Consider the following 20,576-nt stretch of genomic DNA (forward strand, 5'->3'; position numbering starts at 1 on the left):
ACTGTCAGCCTTAATAATACATGTGTACTTTTTTAGCTGTAGTTTGAAATATTATAAATCTTAATTTCATTATTTGAGAAAACAGGCTGTGAGTTGAAGGGGCTGTATTGATGATTGGATTAATTTACGTCTGTCACAAATATGTAATATATAAATGATACCCTAGAGGCGTTTTGTATGTGTTAAGAAAGCAGTGTTAGAACCTGGGCACAAACATCTGGCATTACACCGGTATTTTTCCCTGGCCTTAGCCATGGAAAGTTGCTGGGAATTTGTCGGGTGTCCCATGACGCTCTCTGGTGGTTGGTGTTACAGGCTCCTTTCCATGGAAATGCTGGACAAAACATGTAAATGAGGAATTGTTCCATCCTTTTCATCACTGGCTGTCTCAAGCTGCTTCAAATGAACATCTGTTGTGCACTTTTATCTTTCTAGGATGCCATAGTTTGTTTAAGGAATGATAAATGCATAGGGCAATGTTGCCTACTGGAAAATGAAGGCTGGCCCAGTGAAAGAAACAGGAAGTTATGTAACACTGACTTGAGGAGGAGCTGGCTTGCAGCTGGGAGCTGTGTGCAAGACACATGTGGCCAGACAAAGGACTAGCAGTAGGATGTTCTGGTGGGGTCAGCAGAAGAGAAACTGCAGTTTTCTTACTGTCCTAGCCCAAACTGCTTATTGCAGAGCTAGGAGGGGTTGAGCTTGTGCCTTTTGTGGGTATATTCAGGAGGATAAAAACTGATTGCTGGATGAGTAACAAAAAGGTGAAAGTAGCATAACCATACCGAAAGATAAGACCTAAGTCAAGTACCTGAAACATCAGGCTTTGTACAGTAAAAAGAAAAAAAAACTTGTCTGCAGGCAGGGGCAGACTGGCATTGAAATATGGATATTTATGCTTTGGTTTATGGAAGTTAACCACTTTTTCATTCTACAGAGCACCTCATGAAGACCACCAGCTTTCCCTGGCTCCTCGTTTGGGGCTGCCACTGTGCCAGGCTTTTGTAGAGTTTGAAAATGGGAATTGTGACAAAGCTGTAGACCTGCTGTACCCAATCCGTTATGAACTAGTCCAACTGGGAGGCAGTGATGCTCAGGTAAAGGAGATCCAGAAAAGACTTTCTGATATGACTCAATGCCCTTTCAGTGAAGGACTTACCTCATCAACAGCACTTCAGTGTTAGACAGTGAAAAGCTGAACTGTGCTTGTGACTGAATCCTGTTTGCAAACACTTACTAGCAGGGTTAGCTGTTTATTTTTAATGTTGATTCATTTCCTTCCTGTGAATTTAATAGTTTGGTAAGCAAGACATTTTAACCACAATACATGATAAATTACTCATTAGTTTGTATTTTGCTGACTTCTTTTCCAGAGAGATGTTTTCAGCCTGTTACTGATTCATGCTGCTTTAAATTCTAAATCAAAGGCCAAACGAAACCTTGCAAGGTAAGTATTTCCCCTGATAAATATTTGTGTAAGTAGCACTGTTGCTAAAAGTAAGAAGCAACGTATATACTCAAGAAGTAAGACATAATGAATATATTCAAACAAATAAATTTAAGGCTAAAATTATATGCAACCTATTTATGTTAAATGTAGCAACATTTAACCAGGATAAAAAGTACAATAGCTTCCAATTCCACAAGTTCACTCTTTCAGCTTGGATGGATGATCTGTGTATGTTCAAGGGTAGTTGATTTTCAAATGGTTCTGTCTTCAGGTATGGCCTCTCGACCATGTGTGTTATGGACTGCTAAGCTTCTGTGAACTGCTGCAACTCCAGTCAGTGCCACTGCTAACATCTGCTTTGCTGGGGAGTCAGAGGTGTGCTCTGCCACGTGGGCTTGCTCCTCAGCACAGCCTGTTTGGCAGAACAGCCCACGTTTATCACCCGCTCCTCACCCTCCTACTTCTCCTTTCACAGGTGTCTCCTGCATGAACGTGATATGATGAGACCCAAGTCACCAATGACTGAGCAACTGATCAGGAAGGCAGCAGCTGTGCATTCCATGGCATAGGGCTTTCCTCCAGCTTCAGATGGAAGAGCCAGGAACTTTCCACAAAACCTGGGTGCAGGGAGTGCAGGGGTGCTGTGAAGGAATTCGGGGAGGTACTCAAGGTTAAAAGATCTGAGAATAATTTCCTTTAAAAAAAGGCAGAGCTGTTGCATTTCTGGAGGTTGTGTCTTAGATAGTTCCACAAGGAAAGAAGAAAACTTGCTGATAATGCAAGAAAAACTTGCTGATAAAGCTTTCAGGAGCATCCCAAAGGCACTGCTGCTCTGGTATGTTTTCCTGAACATTCCCTCTGACCCTGATTATACACAGTGCAGTAACAGTGCCTGGATTTCAGTCCTTCTTTGACCCAGTTTGTTACTTGGCCTACACATGAAGTAAACTGCTCAGGTAATTCAGAGGGAACTTTTAAATAAAGCTTATAGGAAGGTGTAAGGCCAGAGCCAATACAGGCATGAACTGAATTCCATTTTGAGCTTCCAGCCCGTTCAGGCAGGAGTCACAGATCTGTCTGCATGCAGGATCTCTTTTCAGGTGTACATTTTTAAAGTCTGTCTCATGAAATGTTAAATTTTTCCTCTCAATATAGTACATCAGAGCTTTCTGGCATTACTGGGTAAATTAAACCAGACAAGAACCAGACAAGAATAATGACTGTTCTGACATGGGTGCTCCCTTAGCACTTTTAGATCTTTCAGAAAAAGGGAAAAGCCTGGATTTCAGCTGAACGGTACCATTTCTGAAGGGTTGTTGGACTGGGTCTTTGTGCTTCCCTGAGCTTTTGGATAGTCAGGCCTTACTAGCATCTCACTCCAGAGAAGCCCTGCATGTTGGCAAAGTGGGGTTTAAACCAGGGTTAAAGCACACCCTATGGAGAGGTGAAGACCAGGAGGGAGCTTCTGTCATGGGAAAGAGGGCTCAAGGGGACGGACACAGCTCGGTCCCAGCACATGTGATGGGATGAACTTCAGTGCTGCAAGTCAGGCACGATGTTAGCCACAGGCTTCGAGGGAGCTCTGGTGCTCTCTGGATTCCTGCAGCACCCCAGAGCTAACACATTGTCTTGCAAAAGTAATCCAGAAATCCCTAATGACAAGGAAGATTGTATTTCAGACCAAAACTGAACTTATGCCTCCTCTTCTGGAAGAGAAGTGCCACACTCTGCAACTGCCTAAGCTCTGGCTTTGCTTCCACGTCTGCAAGCTCTCCTGGCCTCACAGGCCTGCCCCTCCTTCCTGTCCAGCTCAGGCTCTTCCCTATGTCCCACAGCAGCCTTGTCCTACAGTTTCCTTTTGACTTAAGAAAGCACTTCCATAGCTGGCCCTGCACTGCCCCTGGAGTTCCTGCACTGTGGAACAAGACTTGGAAGTGCTTTGCTGACATTTTGCTTTACCCAATCCTCCCCTGATGCAGAAAGAGCTTATTTTTAAAGGAAGAATAATAAAACCACTTAAGGGATTGCGTTCCTTGCCTTCAGGTCTTCTGATTTATGAGCGTGCTGTTCTTCAGCAGACAGCTTGTCTGTTCATGGTGGGGGCATGACTCAGCTGAGACACGTTACACTGGATTTTTACTATTATCTTTAATAAGTGCACTTCAAGCAATGACTTCAGACAGATAATGTTTTACTCGAGGAATGTAACAAACTGTATAAGGGAACAAAAGCCTGAGAAAGCTCTGCCTGGCTATGCAGGGTGTAATCAATGTAATCAATGACAGCTCTGCTTCTGATAGAACATGATTGAGAATTTTGTCCGCTTTACCTTAATAAATTCAAAGATGATCTTGGTTGAGCAAGCAAGTACATGACTTCTTTGCATGTGTGAAGCTTTTAAATGTGTTGTTCAGCCTAATTTCATAGATGTGTACCAGTGTGCACCCACTTTGTCTCCATCACAGTGACCAGAAGCCTCCAGCAGTGGAGAGCAGCAGTATCTGTGCTCGCACAGGTCACAGCCCAAGTGTGCCACAGCCTCCCGGGGTTTCCTTGGTGCCAGTTAGGAAGAGGCTGAGGTGCCGGGAGGTGGGAGAACCGTTATTTCTCTTTCATCCTCCTGCATTCAGAGTATGCATTTTCCAGCTTTCCTCCCCCTTCAGCTCAGTTATCCAGAGTGCAGTCCAGCCCTCTGATGGAAAAGCCAAAGCTTTGTGCACCAGAAGGCTGCATCCCAGCTGTAGGGCGGGTTGGATCATGGAACAGCTCTGCAGTTCCTGTATTGCTGTGTCCTTACTCTCTGTGTGTGGTGATCTGGACTGATCCTAAGCTGTCAGCATCTCACTGGCACCCTCCCCATACAGGCCTGCCTTGTGCCTCACAGGTGTGGGGCTTCCTACAGGTGCCTGATTTAAGAGTCTTTAGAAAGTTACTCATCTGCATATTAAAGAACTACATCCTTAGAACCTCTCAATATCTCACTACTTGGAGATTTAAAACCAACAGTTCTTCCACTACCTCACTTAATTCTTTCACCTTTTCTTAGGACTTCATTAACTGCTCAGAGCAGCTGCTTAGTTACATGAAATCTATCAAACTACCCCACCACTTTAATATTAAACATATCCTAGTTAGGAAGTTAATTTACAGAAATATTATCTCCTAAGTAATTAGCTAAGCACCTACCCTACAATGGCAGTCCACGTGTGCAGTTCCCTCGTTTAGAAACACCAAAGGAAGACAAGGAATGCAGGAAGGATATTTAGTCTTGCTATGTTTATGTAAAGACAAACTGCACACTGAAAGTGCCTGAAAACAGGTTTTATTTGCAAATACAGCAAGCTCAGTAATTCAGGAATTCTACAGGCAAACAAGAGAAAGATCTTAAAAAGTGCTAAAATCTTCTCCGCATGTTTTCATTTAGTTCTAAGTCATTTTAGTAAGATTTTCTGGATTTCATTTTACATTCCTCTTGGGAAGAACTTGCTATCTTTGAGTGGTTGACAGATTTCTATCACAGATGCAAAAACCTTAGAGGCTATTGGTGTTTCTGTAAAGCTTATCTGAAGGCAAAAATTACTGCTCTTCTGTCCTCACTCCCAGTTTCCCTCTGAACAGCTGAACTGCCTGAATATGGCATTTTGTACAGAGGGCATTCAGTTTGATCCACTTACAGACTCCCGGCTAACATCCAGTAGAATCTGCACAGGTTTCTGACCCAGGATCACCCCCAAAACAAAAAGAGGATCTTCACTTGTCAGCACCCTGCCCCCGGCAAGTGGGCAGCAGAACATGCGGATGGTGCCTTAGGACAGCAGTTCTACCACTGGCCTCAAGAGAACCTAACTGGTCTCTTTCGGTCCCATTCTAATCTGGAAAAACGAAAATTATTGCACAAACAGGACAGAACATCTCTATGATCCTTAAGAAGTTTCTCATGTCCTATTGTGCTACGTGGCCACATCCACTGACAAGCCTGGCTCGTTGGGACACAGCCTTTGTGTACTTATGGCCATTAGTTGAAGCCAAACCACCAAATTTTGGTATCTGCTTACTCACATGTGGTGGCTTTCACAGTTTCAGTTGAGCTCTGCTTTTGTATAGGTTACAGCAAGTTACTGCACATTTCCACAAAGAATCTGATCCAACAGCTTTCTGATCCATCTGCCATTGTACAGATGAAAATTCTCGAGAACTAACAACATGTATTTAAAATATGCTTTTTCTGTTTATCACTTTATCTCAAAACATGTACGAGCATTAACAAGCAGTGCTTTGAAAACAAACTCAAGTCATTATTACCTATACTGAATTGTTTATAATAATGATAGATGAGAGGATCAAGAACAGATGAATTCTGCACTGAAAAGCATCTCTGGCTACTAAAAGCCTGAAGGCTTCCTTTAAAACTACTGTACTGTTAATTTTTCTTTTAACTGTTTGTGAAGAGAAGTCCTCTCCATTTTTTTAGACGATGCATTTACAATTATTTGCCCACAGCAGTCATAACATTCAACTTCCCATCCCACAATTCTGATTTTTCTGCTATGGTTATGGAAATGTCTGCGCTTCATTTAAGAGAGGAAGAGAAGAAGATAAGGCAGTCACAGCAACTGTAACATCTGCTTTGCCAGCCCTCCTCAATGCAAAAATTGGATTAACATTCCGAAGAACTGTATTAAAAAGAAAGAAGTCACCAAGTGTAAGAACACCTTCAATACGAAAAACAAGATGAGGGACAGAAACTGCCATATTCCTCTAAGATATAACACATTTTTTTCCCTCATCTCTAGACACTCTTATTCCTATCTCTTTCTGCTCTCTTATTCCCGCCACTTTCTGCTCTCTTATTCCTGTCTCTTTCTGCTCTCTTATTCCCGCCGCTTTCTGCTCTCTTATTCCTGTCTCTTTCTGCTCTCTTATTCCCGCCACTTTCTGCTCGCTTATTCTCTCATCTTTATACTCTATTATGTACTCTGGGTAAATCTGGTGTTTTTCAAAGACAACAAAAACAGAAGGATTTAACTCATCATCCACACAGCTGTCATACAACCACAGCTTGTCCGCACACTTCACTGGGGGACGGACATAGGTGGCGTTGCCTTTAACGTAGTCTCCAACCAGAACACGAGCCACGAACATGAAGTGTCCCTGCAGCGTAGGCTGACAGTAGGCGTGGGAATAGCAAGCATCTCTAGCAAAGTAACTTCCTAGAAAACGAGATGGAAATGTGGTTGTGAGGAAAATCTATAGTGACAGCAAAATATGAGCAAACCCTGGGCTTTCAGGAGATATCTGACTCAACTTTCAGGACTTCTCTTACTCAGTTTACAGAATACCACCGAAATTTTTGCAAGAGAGGGGATTGCACTATGTAATTTCCATTCAGTATCTGCTATTTCAGGAGTAATTTTTTAAAAGCTGTACCAATAAGCACACACTACTGCTTACTGGTCTTTTACCAAGGTCTGTGTGTTGTGATGAGAGGGACAGACAAGAAAACATGAGGACCTTCCATGCTCACACTGAGGGCATACATATCCCTCTGCTCCCTGGCATACAAACTGATTTTTAAGTTCAAATTATGACCTCAGACATCTGAAAATGCCACCTACAGCAAATCCGTGCACTAATGCTCTTGATACCTTGTGAGAAGACTAACCCACAACCCAAAGCAAATCCTGGCCCTCTTCAGAAGGATCGTAATACCAATTCTTATCTTTTTTTTCCTCCTTTATAGTTAAAGACTTCAGAACCTTTGACTGCTGCACTATCAGGGGAGTCTCACCAGACATCTCACTTTCTACATACCCTTCCCATAGTTAGTTCCATTGCTTCCACAAATTCTCCAGTCAAAGTTCAGGCTGCAGATTGTTTCCATGGAATTGACGTCAGTTCCGTGGAACAGGCGTTTTTCCTGAATTTCCTTTCCTCCATTTTCCCTTTTCATCTTCTCTTTCTGCCTGACAAAAATGAAGGGGAGGAGAATGTGAGCCATGGAAGAAAAGGGAAGAAAGTGGTTTTTTAAACAATTTGAACAACTATGTAACATCCATGTAAATATCAGCTGCATCGTTTCCAGCCTGCTCTGGTCTCTCAGATGAGACACACTAGCAGCATGATGAACAAGTACAAGATGAGCACTGTACTGACACCACTGCTCAGCAATTTTAAATAATTCTGGCTTTACTCAGGGAATTTAAGCATTTGACACTACTCCAGTCACCACTGTACCGATCTGTTGCTCCTCTGTAGAGCCCTACTTGGTTGTGCTTTAAAGTCCCTTCCCACTCCAGCTGTCAATGGAGTGGAGGCACCATTAACCACAGAGGCTCTGTGCTTCCACAGTGGCTTGAAGCTGGAGGCAGCTTGTTCTCCATGCCACAGCCCCAGCTCTGGCCCCTGAGAGAGGTCAGTGCTGCTGAGGAGATGGGGCCAGGACACAAACCCAGCCTGCTTTGCCCACTGCTCACCTCACTGGTTGAGGCCAGAGTCAGACTGAGCTATGAACAGGGTCAAAAGAGAAATCACAATAAAAGGCTCAACTCATATTTCCCATCATTATTCCACAGCATCCAGACACCTCTCAGTTTTTCAGAAGCTGCTGAAGTGGACAAGACAGTAATATTCTGCAAAAAGTCATCAGCCACAATTTAAGCAGAGCCGGGGGAGGGGAGAATCCTTCCAACTTGTAAATTAGTAAATGAAAAGTTAAGAGCAACAGACTTGTTCATTGAGAACTTACTGTGAGGGTGGTGAGGCCCTGGCACAGGGTGCCCAGAGAAGCTGTGGCTGCCCCATCCCTCAAAGTGTTCCAGGCCAGGTTGGATAGGGCTAGGATCAACCTCCAAGGATAATGGAGGATGTCCCCATCCATGGCAGATTGGATGAGCTTTAAGGTCTCTTCCAACCCAAATTACTCTATCATCCTCTGGACTTGGCAATGTTAAACTCTGCCTGCTTAGCTTAATTACTCATTGGAGGAGGATAAAAAATACTCACTATTACATGTTTTGAAGTCTCTTGTGTTCTGCTAGATGAAAAGGTTTTATGAATCAGTAGCTGATAACTTTCTGGCTTCCATCATTTTGCAGATGAAAGCATTTATTTGAGAAGTATTTTTCTACTCCGTTACCATTCCATACAGTCCTTACTCTTGTTTTAAACTAGACAACTGTTCTAAGCAACAGCTTAATCCTACATCAAACTAACTTGAACATGTTTCAACCCCAGCTCTAATCTGCTGGTATCTAGCTTGGCCTAAGTTCCTAGAGTTCAGTATCACTGATGCAGATGTTGAAGACCAGAAAGGAGCTCTGGCACTCAGAGATCATCAAGTTAAAACACAAGGATTCTTTCTCAGTGAATACTGACATTGTTCAGCAAAAGCACCTTAAATAAATCTGACCGGAACAAAAAGGCCCAAGCAGCCTTTACTCTTTTTAGCATTTCATGTACTCTAATGGATAAAGATTTGTAACAGACAGAGCACGTGTACAGCAGGCAGTTATTGCTCCATCCCTGAGACAATCACTGTTCCATATCCCTGTGGGTATCCTCATCCCAGTTTTGCATGATGGATGTCTTTCTCTCCATGCTCCTCTCCCTCTCTTCCAAGGAGCCATGCAAAGGGAACATCCCCAACACAGTATGGCATTCTGTGGAAGGCCTCAGACACCAATCTCGCTCCTAAAATTGCTAATAACACAATACCAGTCATGTTAAGGCACGGGGGGCAACCTCCTTTCTTTCCTAGAAAGCACATACAGGACATCCTGTTCTTGGAGACTGCCTCCTCATAAGGATAGGGAAACAAGTACTAACCACTGAAACACCTTCCAGAGGGATGGATTCTGAATCCTCTGTATTTTAAGGATGCTGTAATTTTTCATAGTCTGATGAAACAGCTGCTTTATTTCATTGTATTCAGAGGTCGCATTGCTGATCACCACTGCCTATAAAATACAAACCAAAGCAAAAAAAGGCATGAGGCTGCAGTGAGCTTGGAAAACACAGAAGCCTAATTCCAGCAGATACACTTTCAGAAGAGTCACCAAACTATGCTTATGAAGGGTAATTAAATGCTTTAGATCATGACTGTGTGAATAACCAAATACCAAGTAAATCAGTCTGTCACTCCTGCTTTGCAAGGATACCTCACCTCTCTTCAGGAAGGATGCTGAAAGGTGTATAATCTCCAAGAGTTGACACCTGCAACTTTAGATCTCAATGGAACAGAAATTACCAAAAGAAAATTTGACAGATTATTTCAGAGAGTGTCAGTTTTATATCTAAAGGTGATTAAGAACAAAAGATCTTAGATAACAGCATCAGTTGTAACTAGACATTTATGGGAGCTTCAGCTATTAAAGATGAAACAAGCAAAACATAAATACCCTCCTGCCATTGTAGTAACTTACCTTTTCAAAATTAGAACTCAGAAAGCTTCACTTTAAAATAGACTTCAGGAAAAGAAACCTACATTTCTAAATAAATGTGACACCAAATACCTGCTTAAACAAATACATCTCCCTTCCCAAAGGAAACAAAGTCTATTTAGCCATTATCATTTTATTTAACTATACATTTTGTGTTTAAAAATCCATTAAGAAATGCTCATTTTCCCCCAAGATAATTTAATGCAAAATATAATTAATACATTACTTGAGCTCTTTTGCTTGTTTATGTCATGCATGAGTTTCCCATTTTTTCCTCCAAAGTAACTAATGTTTTTTATCTTGTAGAATCAACATTTATCTCCATAAACTGCAGAAGTGTGATGCTGGCAGGCTGATGTGACCTGGTAATACTTTCCACTTTACCACAACTTAAGCCAAGTGAGGACTCAAGATTACAAAGTGAGATCCCAGCATCTTACATTTCAAAGTGTTTCAAGCAGGAAAGCTGTGGCCATCCCTAAAAGGTAACAAGGAAACTAACATCTTACCCTACCAGGCAAAAATTCCCCATTTTAGAAGGCTGAGCTTAGAGAGAAAATAAAGTAGAATAAAACTTGTGTTTCACAGATACATTTAAGTACTTATTAATGAGGAGATCGCTCACAGGGAAGTGTTCTAAAGCTTAAGAATAAAGTCAGCTGCACTAGAAAGAATTATTTCTTTGAATTTATTTAAAAGCCTTTAAAATGTTGAGTGAAATTTCCCATGTCTCAATACAGGAGCATTTTCCAAAGCTTTACTGCACAACACATAAATAACAATCAGGATGTGCAAGTACTGATTGTCTGCACAGTCTGTGGCACCACAGCCCAAGTTGCTCACCATCACCTACAGGATGAAAATCATGTCACTGTATTTCAGTACTACATATTTTACTTAGAATCACAGAATGGTTTGGGTTGGAAGGGACCTTAAAGCCCATCCAGTGCCACCCCCTGCCACAGGCAGGGACAGCTTCCACTATGCCAGGTTGCTCCAAGCCCCATTCAACCTGGCCTTGGACACTTCGAGGGATGGGGCAGCCACAGCTTCTCTGGGCACCCTGTGCCAGGGCCTCACCAGCTTCACAGGGAAGAATTTCTTCCTAATACCCAGTCTAAACCTACTGTCTGTCAGTTTGAAGCCATCCCCCCCTTGTCTTTTCACTCCAGGCCTTTGTAAATTATCAGCTCAGCACAAGGGGGATTCAGGGGCAGGGCATGTCCAGCTATCACCACCAGCACCCCCAAGTCTTTCTCCCAGGACTGCTCCATCTGCTTATCCCTAGCCTGAACTGACCCCAGGGGTTGTCCTGGCCCAGGTGCAGCACCAGTACTTGTTGAACTTCATGAGATTCCCATGGATCACACCTTGAGTTTGTCCACATCCCTTTGGATGGCCCTGTCCTTCAGCTGTGTCACCTACAGTGTTCAACTTGGTGTCATCTGCAAATTTATTTATACATTAACAATTCTCACTTAACTACATATGTACTTTTGCTCTGCTGCATCCTTCAGGCTCATGGTGTGATTCTTGGGGTGTTCTGTGCAGGGCCAGGTGTTGGACTCGATGATCCCAATGGGTCCCTTCCAACTCAGCCTATTCTATGATTCTATGATCTCTACCTGAGGAACTGAAATCTTTCTAGGTAAAACAGAGGGTCAGCCTAATCCTGTAAGAAAGGTACTTCCATTATTTTATCATATGATGGCCTCCTGACAACAAAGCTGTTCTGTCCATGAAAACTTGTGGGTTTTTCCTTATTTCCCCAAGGATGCTTCTAATGCTAATAAAGGATCACAGCATCACATTGCTGTTGAAGGCTGATATGGTGTAACTACACAACTTCTTCAGCATTTTTCACCTTCAGGCCTGAAAAGGAAATCCCACTGAGTGCAAGCATTTGCTACCCTGGTATCAAGGAGCAGAGTTCCCAAGGCGGAGAAGGAATCACTGCTCAGGCAGCAATTCCCACCAGTGTTTGACTGCACAAGAGCAGTCCTCTGTGACTCACACCCTGAGCTCTGCTTCAGTGGGGTGTTGGAAGGAGCAGGGTTGGTACTGGTGGCAGTGACCCCACCAGAACTGACATCTGTAAAATGCACACTCTTCACATTGCGTCCTGTGCCTGGTACAGTGCAGCAACCCTTGGCCTGCGTGTGGCCAGGATTCAGCAGAACATCAGCCACACAGAGACTGAGACCAGCAGGAAGTTTCAGGATATGAGAAATTCTTTTTTTTTTCCCTTTAAAACATTTAACAACTACTAATTCCACTTTGTTAAAACAAAGACAGGAGAAATTCACACCAACTTTCCAATCAGTGTTACCAATTTCCATTGTGCATTTTATACACTTCTTTCTACAGAAATGTTCTCAATGACTTACAGATTAAGACACAGCAATATTCAAAAAATAAGCAATGTTACCAAAACACAGTTTCTCATTTTAAGCCAAGACGACTTTCTGCCTATCTCACAGGTTCATTTTTAAAATGGATCACTTCCAGTGCAGCAGATTTTGCCAGGATTATTTGTCAATGTCTGAAGAGAAGGCAGTTCATCAAGTTGTAGCTGTCAGTTCTTAAACTGGTCACCGCAAGCATGCAGAATCCCAGCCAATCCCAATATTACCTACTGCAAAAAAACAAGCTTAGTGTCCCACAGAAAGATTTACTCTAGCCCAGGCTTTCACTTTTAGTGCCAACAGGTATCATGGGCATTGTCACTTTTTACTTTCCTGTAAAAGGCAAGAGTTAAGAGATATTTTCTTGGGTGCCAACTGAGCAAGCAAACTGAGCTCCTTCTACTTACACATCCCCATATGTACAACCAAAAGGTACTATGGAATTGTGCAGTGCATTTCAAAGCCTCCCACATTCACTCCAGTGACTCCAGAAACACTCCAACAAATGTACTTAACTAAAATTCAGATAAGTTTTCAGAGCAAGTATGGGAAGAAATTAAGTACATACAACAGCTCAAGAGATCTGAAAAGAACAGAGCTACCTGTCTTTCTTGCATTCTTTGGAAAAATTTATGCTTGTTAGTTAAGATGTTGATAAGCCAAGGGAAGAGCATATTCCTTTGTTACTTCCACTAGGCTCCAAATATCACAGGCAAATCTTCAAATGGGCTGCCTGCCAAATTCTCACTCTCATTATTATCTCATCTTTTCTATATGAAAGTCAGGACTCAACAGGCAGGTCTCTCTAGCAGTTTTGTCTGACACTGTCCTCTATGCAGTCAATAATCAAGTGTACTTTGCCATCAAATCTTGTTAAACCACTGTCTCCTTCAGTATCAAATTTTGTTAAATGGTGATTATATGCCAACATAGTGGTCCTCTCTTGTAAGTGAAGTGCTTTACTCCACCCTTGGCACTGACACACAGCCACACACTGGTGTTCCTCAGCCCCCAGGGTATCTGTGCCAACACAACCTGCTCAGCATCACACAAGATTATGTGACACAGTCAAGAAGGAAAACCTCTTATGCTGCTCCTTAAGCAGGGTCAAAACCACTACACAAAGGGCACGTGTAACATGAAAAACCCTTTTCTAGAGTCCTATAGTACTTCCACAAACTGTACTGCTCTTCCAGAAGGTGCAGGAAGGACCTAGAAATCTAAAAAACACCCACACATTTTGGTTGTGGTAAACCAAATAAGAACATAGACTTTGGGCTGACTGGGGTTGGGTTTGTTTTGTGGAAGACATCACTGCAATGTTGTTTTTTTTTATGGTTATAGGTCTTTATTTCTGCCATTTCTTGAGGCGAAGGTCTGCGCTCAGATCCATGATGTATGTGACAGTACTGGAGGATACAGAGATTTCCTTTCCTGGATCTCCAATCCAAATTTACGCTTCCTGTCTTGAACTTGGTGAGTTTTGGGTTTGTTTTTGTTTGGAGTTTTGAGTTTTTGGTTTGGTGAGTTTTTGGTATGTAGATAAATGCCTAAAATGCAGTTGAAGTTCAAGGCAATTTGGCACCTGTTTCATGAGCCCTTGAGAGATCACCTAGATCTTTAGCACACCCACCCAAGAAATTGCTCCTGTCTCTTTATATCATCCACAAAGTTACAGTTGATTCAGTTAAGCTCTGAACTGTGCCTTTCCATCAGAATTACAAGAAGGGGAAAAAAAAAAAAGATACCTTGTATCCCAAGTCAGGCAGTGCAGATGCATCCCAGTGACTAGGACAGGTCTGATTTGGAATAGAAGAATCCCTTTGGCTGCTTGCAAACAGACAGAAAATGAAGTGTTAGTAATTCTAGTATTGCTTCAAACACTCAGATTTAGAGCATCCCCTTTGGCCAATTCCTGTATTTAAAAATTAACAAAATAAACCACAAAGAAACTGGGAAATAGCTTCAGTCTGTAGGCTGGGCTCTGCATGCTGCCACTCAACCATCACAGGCCTCTTGCATTGCTTTTTTAAGTAACAGCTGTGGCTGGAGTAACATGTATCCCAGGCAGCAGGTGAGGCACCAAGACTGCAGTTTGTGATACAGCTTCTGTTTTTCAGTCCCATGGATAGGTTTTCTCCAGCAGCAATGTCTGAAGAGAAGGCAATTCATCGTTCTTTGTACAACCACTGCCAACACTGGGACCCATTTTGCCTTATGATTACTTCTAAAATATGAAAAAACAACCTTAACAGCACTTACCCTGTCTTTATCTTCTGCACATCTTCAGAAGACACGAATTTTGGCCGCCTGCAAACCTGTCTTTGAGTTTTAAAACTAGTGTTTGTCTGAGTCATTTCTTAAGGAGAAAGAAGAGAAGGAAAAAGAAGTCATCAATAAGTCTACAAGACAAGGTCATCTTGTCCTCATCAGTCATTCCTTAATGAAAACTGCATATTCACTGTCAGTTCAACCTGCTGAGGAGTAGTTGCACAAAGGCTATATAAGCTTCCTGTCTTTCCTGCAACTCTGTGATTGAACCTGTGCCTATCCTGCCTGCTCCCTCAAACCACTCATGCTCTTTAAACATTGCTACAGCAGCATAAAGATGCCTAACTTGTATTTTTTTACCATCCACAGTGTTAACTTACTTTCCTTAAAGTTTACTATGACTTTATGTGAAGACTATGAACCTTTTTATTTCTGGTCAGATATGAGTCTGGCATGTCAAGGAATAAGGGGGGAAGGTTACTTTTGTGAGGAATTTGCTCTGGGCCACCACTACTTCACTTGCAGTAAGCGAAACTGGTGGTGTCAGGAAAGGAAATCATACCTTCTAAAAACTGGGAGACTTTGAAAGAGTCTATAAAGCACTGCATAGTTATAGATGAGAACCTTTAAAATTACTACCTTTAAAATTGAGTTCATACTGATGTTGGCCAGCCTGGAAAGCTACAATGACACCTGGATCTGCTTGATACAAATTCTCAATAATAGCAGAAGATGGTGAGGTCGTGCTGCTCCCTTCTTCCTTTGTGGAGAGAAGAGAGAAAAAAATAAAGAGAAGTATCACAGTCAGGACTAAACCCTGGATAACTAGCTGGGGGAGAGGGAAAGAAGAGACCAAATGTAGGATGACAAGGAATCTACCCAGAACTATGGTGGCCTGAGGCTGAGTACTGAATATTTGTAACATAAACACAAATATATAATTAGTAAATTTAAATTCCTGTAACAAGTTGTGCTGTTTCTGGCTTCGGTAGAGTTAAATTTCCTCCCAGTAGCTGGTAGTGGCTGTGTTTTGGATTTGTGCTGGAACAGGGCTGATAACACAGGGATGTTTTAGTGATTCTTTAGTTTAGGCATGCACAGAGCCAGGGCCTTTTCTGCTCCTCTCCCACCCCACCAGTGACAGGACTGAGGGGCACAAGGCCTTGGGAGGATACACATCCAGGAGAGCTGACCCCAACTGGCCACAGGGACACCCCAGACCATACAGCATCACTCCAGTATACAAAGCAGGGGGGAGGAGGAAGGGAGAGACATTTGGAGGGATGGTGTTTGTTTTCCCAAGAGACTGTGACCTGTGATGGAGCCCAGCTTTCCTGGGATGGCTGAGCACCTGCCTGTCCAAGGGAAGAGGGGAATGAATGCCTTGTTTTGCCTTGCTTGTGCACACACTTTTGCTTTATCTTTTAGTCTTTATCTCATCCCACGAGGTTTCTCACTCTCTGCCCAGTTCCACGGCAGGGGAGGGGGCGAGGCTGAGCTGCAACCAGCTGTAATGGGTACACTCGACTCCTTACCAAACCAGTTAGTTTGGTTCAGACTCCAAAGGAAGCAAAGGCCTAGGTCAAGAACTTTTCTAGTTCCAACCTGCTATCTGAAAGGAACTGCTATCCACAAAGGAACAGGGTGACATGGTGAGCAGTGATGCATGTGAGCGTGGAAACTAACACTGATTATGTGATTAATACATGAATAGCAGGTGGTTCTTCCAAGACTAATTTGCCATGGAAAAAAAAAAAAAGTTGCAGGTGTAAGGAGTCTCACTCTTACCTTTTACTTTGCTTGTGATTTAACTATGAGCCAACCACTTCATTCCACAGATAGGAAAGCCTGAGTGAGCTCCTTGCAAGCTCTGCCTACTAAAAAGGAGCTGGACAGCTGTGACCTCTCCTGGACCTGGGTGACTCCTCGAGTTTGAGTACTCTTTGAAGTTACTCAGAGTCTTTTAAACTATGCTCTATCCAGCACCTTTCTCTGGGTACTTTTCTAAGTCCCTGGATCACCTTTGTGTTCTACTATTTGTGCTGCTATACTGTAAACCATATGGTATAAACTCATCTGCCCTGGGGGAAGGTGAGATTGTATATATTTTCTTTTCCTGCATTTTTCAGATAGGTTACTTTCTCATCAGAGGACTTGGACATACATGGAAAAAGACTGCATTTGATCTGAAAGAGCACAGCAATCCTTGCATGTCCAAGGAAGCAGGGCAATGCTTAGGAAAGAGGCAACTTCTTCCCATGTATCTTAAGGGCAGTGTCTATGTTAAATATCTGTAGGAGCCATGGATAACTCCAAAAGGGAGCTCTCTTTCCTCCAGCCTGTCAGCATTTTATCACATCTGCTATGAACAGATGTAGCTTCACTGCCTTACCCAATGCTGTAAAATTCAAGCACATGGACTCAATTAATTAATCCTGTTTAGAAAAGGGGAAATGATGCAGAGAGTCTCCACATATTCCTGCAGAAGTGACTCAAAGCACAGGATGTGAACTCACCTGTTCTCCATATTCAATCCACTTGTCTTGGTTATTCTTCCAGTACCAAATCCACTGTGTGGTCAGTAGGAATGTGGGTTTTGTGACCGATGATGGTGTAGAGAGGCGTCGAACCAAAGAAGAACAGCAGGTCATTGTCTGGAAATTAATCTTCCTACTTGGCAAGCTGTAAGGACAAATTCAGGTTTATTATAGTTAGCAGTGCATATTTTACCCTCTCATCCCTGGTGTAAGCTGGTGCCATTTTCTTTAATATAAAGTAACCAAACTTAATTAGAGCTGAAATAGGTATTTATTTCCTACAGCACATGGCAGCTCTGAAAGCCATTTCCAAGCTTCAGCAGCGAACTCTGGCCTGTGAGACACCTCAATCACATGTGGCACTGCCAGCTTTACAGACAATGTCAGGCTCCAAGTACAGCGTGGCAAAAGGAACTTCTGTGATAACTAGGTGTGGTTACAGTCTTTCTCAGTACAAAGGCAGAATGTGCAAAGTGTGTGACTGAATTTGTCAGCAAACACCTGCAGCCTATCAACTTTGTTCTTTTTCTGTGGTTACAAAGGATGCAATCACAGCAACCACAGCTGTGAGTTCTGCAAACTGCATTCATCACTGGAGCCACCTGGGCTCTTACTCCTGCAAGGCTTGAAAAGTTAACTCCCAGGCAGGAAGACTTTGATGGCAGCCTTCTCTTGGGAATATTGCTTGTGATCTCCAGTAAACTGCCAATCAAAATCATCTGGTACCTTAAGAGGCATGGGCCAAAACTAGAATACCATTCTGTGAAGCCAGACTTGGGGTGCCCTATGAATCCAGGTAGATTTGAGTGGGACTTTTCAGAAAGGAGTTAAAAGGAACACACACTCTTAAAATAGAAATAAAAAAGAAGAAAAAATAGATGGGCTGTTTACACAAAGGACATTTCATAAAACGTCTCTAGGTACGTAATAGATTACTAATATTGTTATTACAGATACTAGCTGTAGTAGAAAAGAAATAGCTATAGAGAAGGACCAGCTCTGAAATGTTGTCAAAAGGCCCAACTTCATTACTGTAAATAAACTGATTAATGATCTGAAATACTAGTATTTTATACACTGGCTTTTTACCTTGTACAGAATTTTACATGCAAGATCTAGTTTTGTTATTTTGAGAAGACAAAACTGGAGTGGGATTTTCATGCAATCATTCTTTCCTTTTTTAAAAGGAAAAATTCTTATTTTTACATCCTCCCAGCTTCTGAGAGGCTCAGTAAACAGAAGCTGAGAAGTCAGACATCTTTAGGAAGAAAACTTTTTCTACACATGCTCAATCACAATACTCCAAGTAAGGAGTCCAGCATTACTACACCTGCTGTTCTTTGGGTCACAGTAGGCCTTTTCAATTTCCTCCATCATGGGAAGTTCATGCCAGTTCAACCCATCATGTATCTCCCATTTATATGGCAAATGGTAATGAACAGATTCGCATTTATCTGTAATGAAATCAGACATAGTCAAGAATTCTGCAGTCATTAACAAAGAGAGCAAGACAAGAAAAAAACAAAATAAAACCAGTATCTTTTATACTTTGAGGCTTTCTCTCCTGGGCTTTGGTTTAAGCAATGAGGACAGAGTGCTGAAAACAGAAGGGGAGTGTGTTTCTGCAGTCTTATCAAGAAAAGCAACATATATGTGTGTGTGTGTGTATATATATATATACACACACTGCCAAATGTATTTGAAAGACACCTGTAGTGGTTTTGGTTCGCTAATTTGAGATTTTTTGGTTAATGTACTAATGAGTGTGGTGGGTTTATTGTTGGTTAATTACTAGTGCACTTACTAGAGTGTATTGATTTATTTTTTTTTGTGAGATAGAATTAGGAGAAAAGTAAAATTTTAAAAGGGTATAAAGAAAAAATTATTAATAGTAACTAAAAGAAAGAGTAATAAGAATCAGAACACAATTTTTAGGACACTTTTCTTCCCTTTACAACTTTTTTTTTTTCTCATTGATAATGTAAAGAGAAAAAACCTAAAATTTTTAGTTAGTTTACTACTAGAATAGTCTTTCTTTAATTTACTTAGGGAGAGAAGTCCTTCTTGTTAATGTTATGGAGACTTCTCTACACGAAAATATTTCTCTCGTGGCTCTTAATTTCTATGAATAGCATCTGTTTGGGGAAATTTGTAATCATGAAATATTTCTCATTTTCTTTAAGTTTTTCTCATAGTTGTATTTATGGGGCATGTCAACTTATGGGGTATTGGTTTAAAGATGAGTTGTTTAAAAGCAAAAGTTCTTAATATCTATCTCTGAAATTATCTCTAGGAATAGAGATCTTTTCTTTCTTTAGGGTATAGGATCTTTATCACTCATCTCTCTTTTTCTGTTCAAACTTCTTATAGGATTATAGCTACTTTAACATCTGTTTACTTTAGTATGAAGGTTTTTGCTCAGTATCTACAATTTGAACACTTTCATTTCCTCATACTTTTAAGTGTTATAGGGAAAAAAAGAGTCCTTCTCTATAGTTTTATAAGAGAATTTTAGCCTAAAACTAAAGGCATTTCTTCATCTTTCTTATTTGGGACTTGACTTCTTCTTCATTGACTTTGGTGTTTTTGTTTCTTTATGTGTCTGTACTTCTGTCTTGTTCTCTCACTCGAGGGAGGATTGATTGAAGTATTGGAAGAGTTAATATTTTGCCTGGGGCCTGTGGATGGTTATGTGACCAGGGCTTGGTAGCTTGTGGCAGAACTGCGGTGTGGGGGGAAGTGGTTAGGATTTCAGCAGCTAGTAAAGTGATGGCTTCTCCTTTGCCCCTGCCTGGTAGCCATGGGGGGCCCAGTGGGCGCCCCACGGCAGGGGCCACCCAGCCCAGCCTGGCTGAGACAGGGGCCGGGCCGGCCGTGTTACCTCTTTGCCAGCCAGAAAGGAAAAGAGAAAGTTTCAGAGTTTTTTTCATCTTTAACATGTGTTTTTCACAGAGGTGTGTATAGCTTTCCAGTGGTTTAACACATTGTCAATTCCCAAAGCCAACCACTGATTGGCTGCCTATCAGACACAGAGGAAATTGCTAGCAGCCTCTCCTAAAACATCACTTCTGTGATGCAAAACTAGCACATTACCAGAACCTTCCCTTTGCTGAGACACAACATTGGCAGCTGGGAGAGCAGTGCCACAGACAGTAAGTGCATGTTATGTGTTACACAACCACGTGTCTCAGCTGTAAAAAGTCTAGTCTACACATCACATAAACACTCTGATATCTTTGTTGTCTTTTCCTTAGTCCCTTTGAAATCAAGGGGTGGTTGCCAAGGCCTGAAGGGTTTTTTTCTGACACTCCACATCCAAGTATGGATCAAACATGTAACAACTTAGCCCAATGTAGCAAATAAAGCACACTAACACTCCAACAGTTAATTGAATTTAGTTATCTGGTGGTCACAGTACAGCTGCTTTGAGCCTGACCTTCACAGTTTCACCCAGGTACACTGTTCACATTACACG

General features: G+C 42.0%; 2 protein-coding genes across 14 annotated transcripts in view; one reads left to right on the forward strand and one right to left on the reverse strand.

Moving 5' to 3' along the window:
* TTC38 (tetratricopeptide repeat domain 38) overlaps positions 1–20,576 on the forward strand; it is a 36,299-nt gene that overhangs the window by 14,193 nt on the left and 1,530 nt on the right. Inside the window, exons 12-17 of one of the 5 annotated variants that reach the window (XR_008431052.1) lie at positions 938–1,097; positions 1,374–1,447; positions 1,926–2,111; positions 10,195–10,373; positions 13,638–13,769; positions 17,386–18,161. Coding sequence is in view for 2 of the 5 variants with exons in the window: in XM_053943347.1 (XP_053799322.1) it covers positions 938–1,097; positions 1,374–1,447; positions 1,926–2,019 (328 nt within the window). In the remaining 3 variants the exon portion in view is untranslated. Of the gene's footprint in view, positions 1–937; positions 1,098–1,373; positions 1,448–1,721; positions 1,784–1,925; positions 3,810–10,194; positions 10,374–13,637; positions 13,770–14,413; positions 14,609–17,385; positions 18,162–20,576 lie in introns of those variants that run through there. The other 4 variants (XR_008431050.1, XR_008431051.1, XM_053943349.1 and 1 more) reach the window with 4 other exon arrangements.
* The window catches only part of LOC128788367 (protein mono-ADP-ribosyltransferase PARP12-like), a 61,228-nt gene continuing 45,408 nt past the window's right edge, over positions 4,757–20,576 (reverse strand). For 6 of the 9 annotated variants that reach the window (XM_053943344.1, XM_053943343.1, XM_053943341.1 and 3 more), the window contains 8 exons: positions 18,432–18,555; positions 17,081–17,246; positions 15,204–15,324; positions 14,556–14,652; positions 14,042–14,123; positions 9,275–9,405; positions 7,262–7,413; positions 4,757–6,660 (listed from right to left, as the gene is read on the reverse strand). In XM_053943344.1, coding sequence (XP_053799319.1) covers positions 6,209–6,660; positions 7,262–7,413; positions 9,275–9,405; positions 14,042–14,123; positions 14,556–14,652; positions 15,204–15,324; positions 17,081–17,246; positions 18,432–18,555 — 1,325 coding nt within the window. In that variant the 3' untranslated portion in view covers positions 4,757–6,208. Of the gene's footprint in view, positions 6,661–7,261; positions 7,414–9,274; positions 9,406–12,036; positions 12,524–14,041; positions 14,124–14,555; positions 14,653–15,203; positions 15,325–17,080; positions 17,247–18,431; positions 18,556–20,576 lie in introns of those variants that run through there. The other 3 variants (XM_053943339.1, XM_053943345.1, XM_053943346.1) reach the window with 3 other exon arrangements.

Source organism: Vidua chalybeata, chromosome 5 (genome assembly GCF_026979565.1).
Source record: "Vidua chalybeata isolate OUT-0048 chromosome 5, bVidCha1 merged haplotype, whole genome shotgun sequence".
NCBI lineage: Eukaryota > Metazoa > Chordata > Aves > Passeriformes > Viduidae > Vidua > Vidua chalybeata.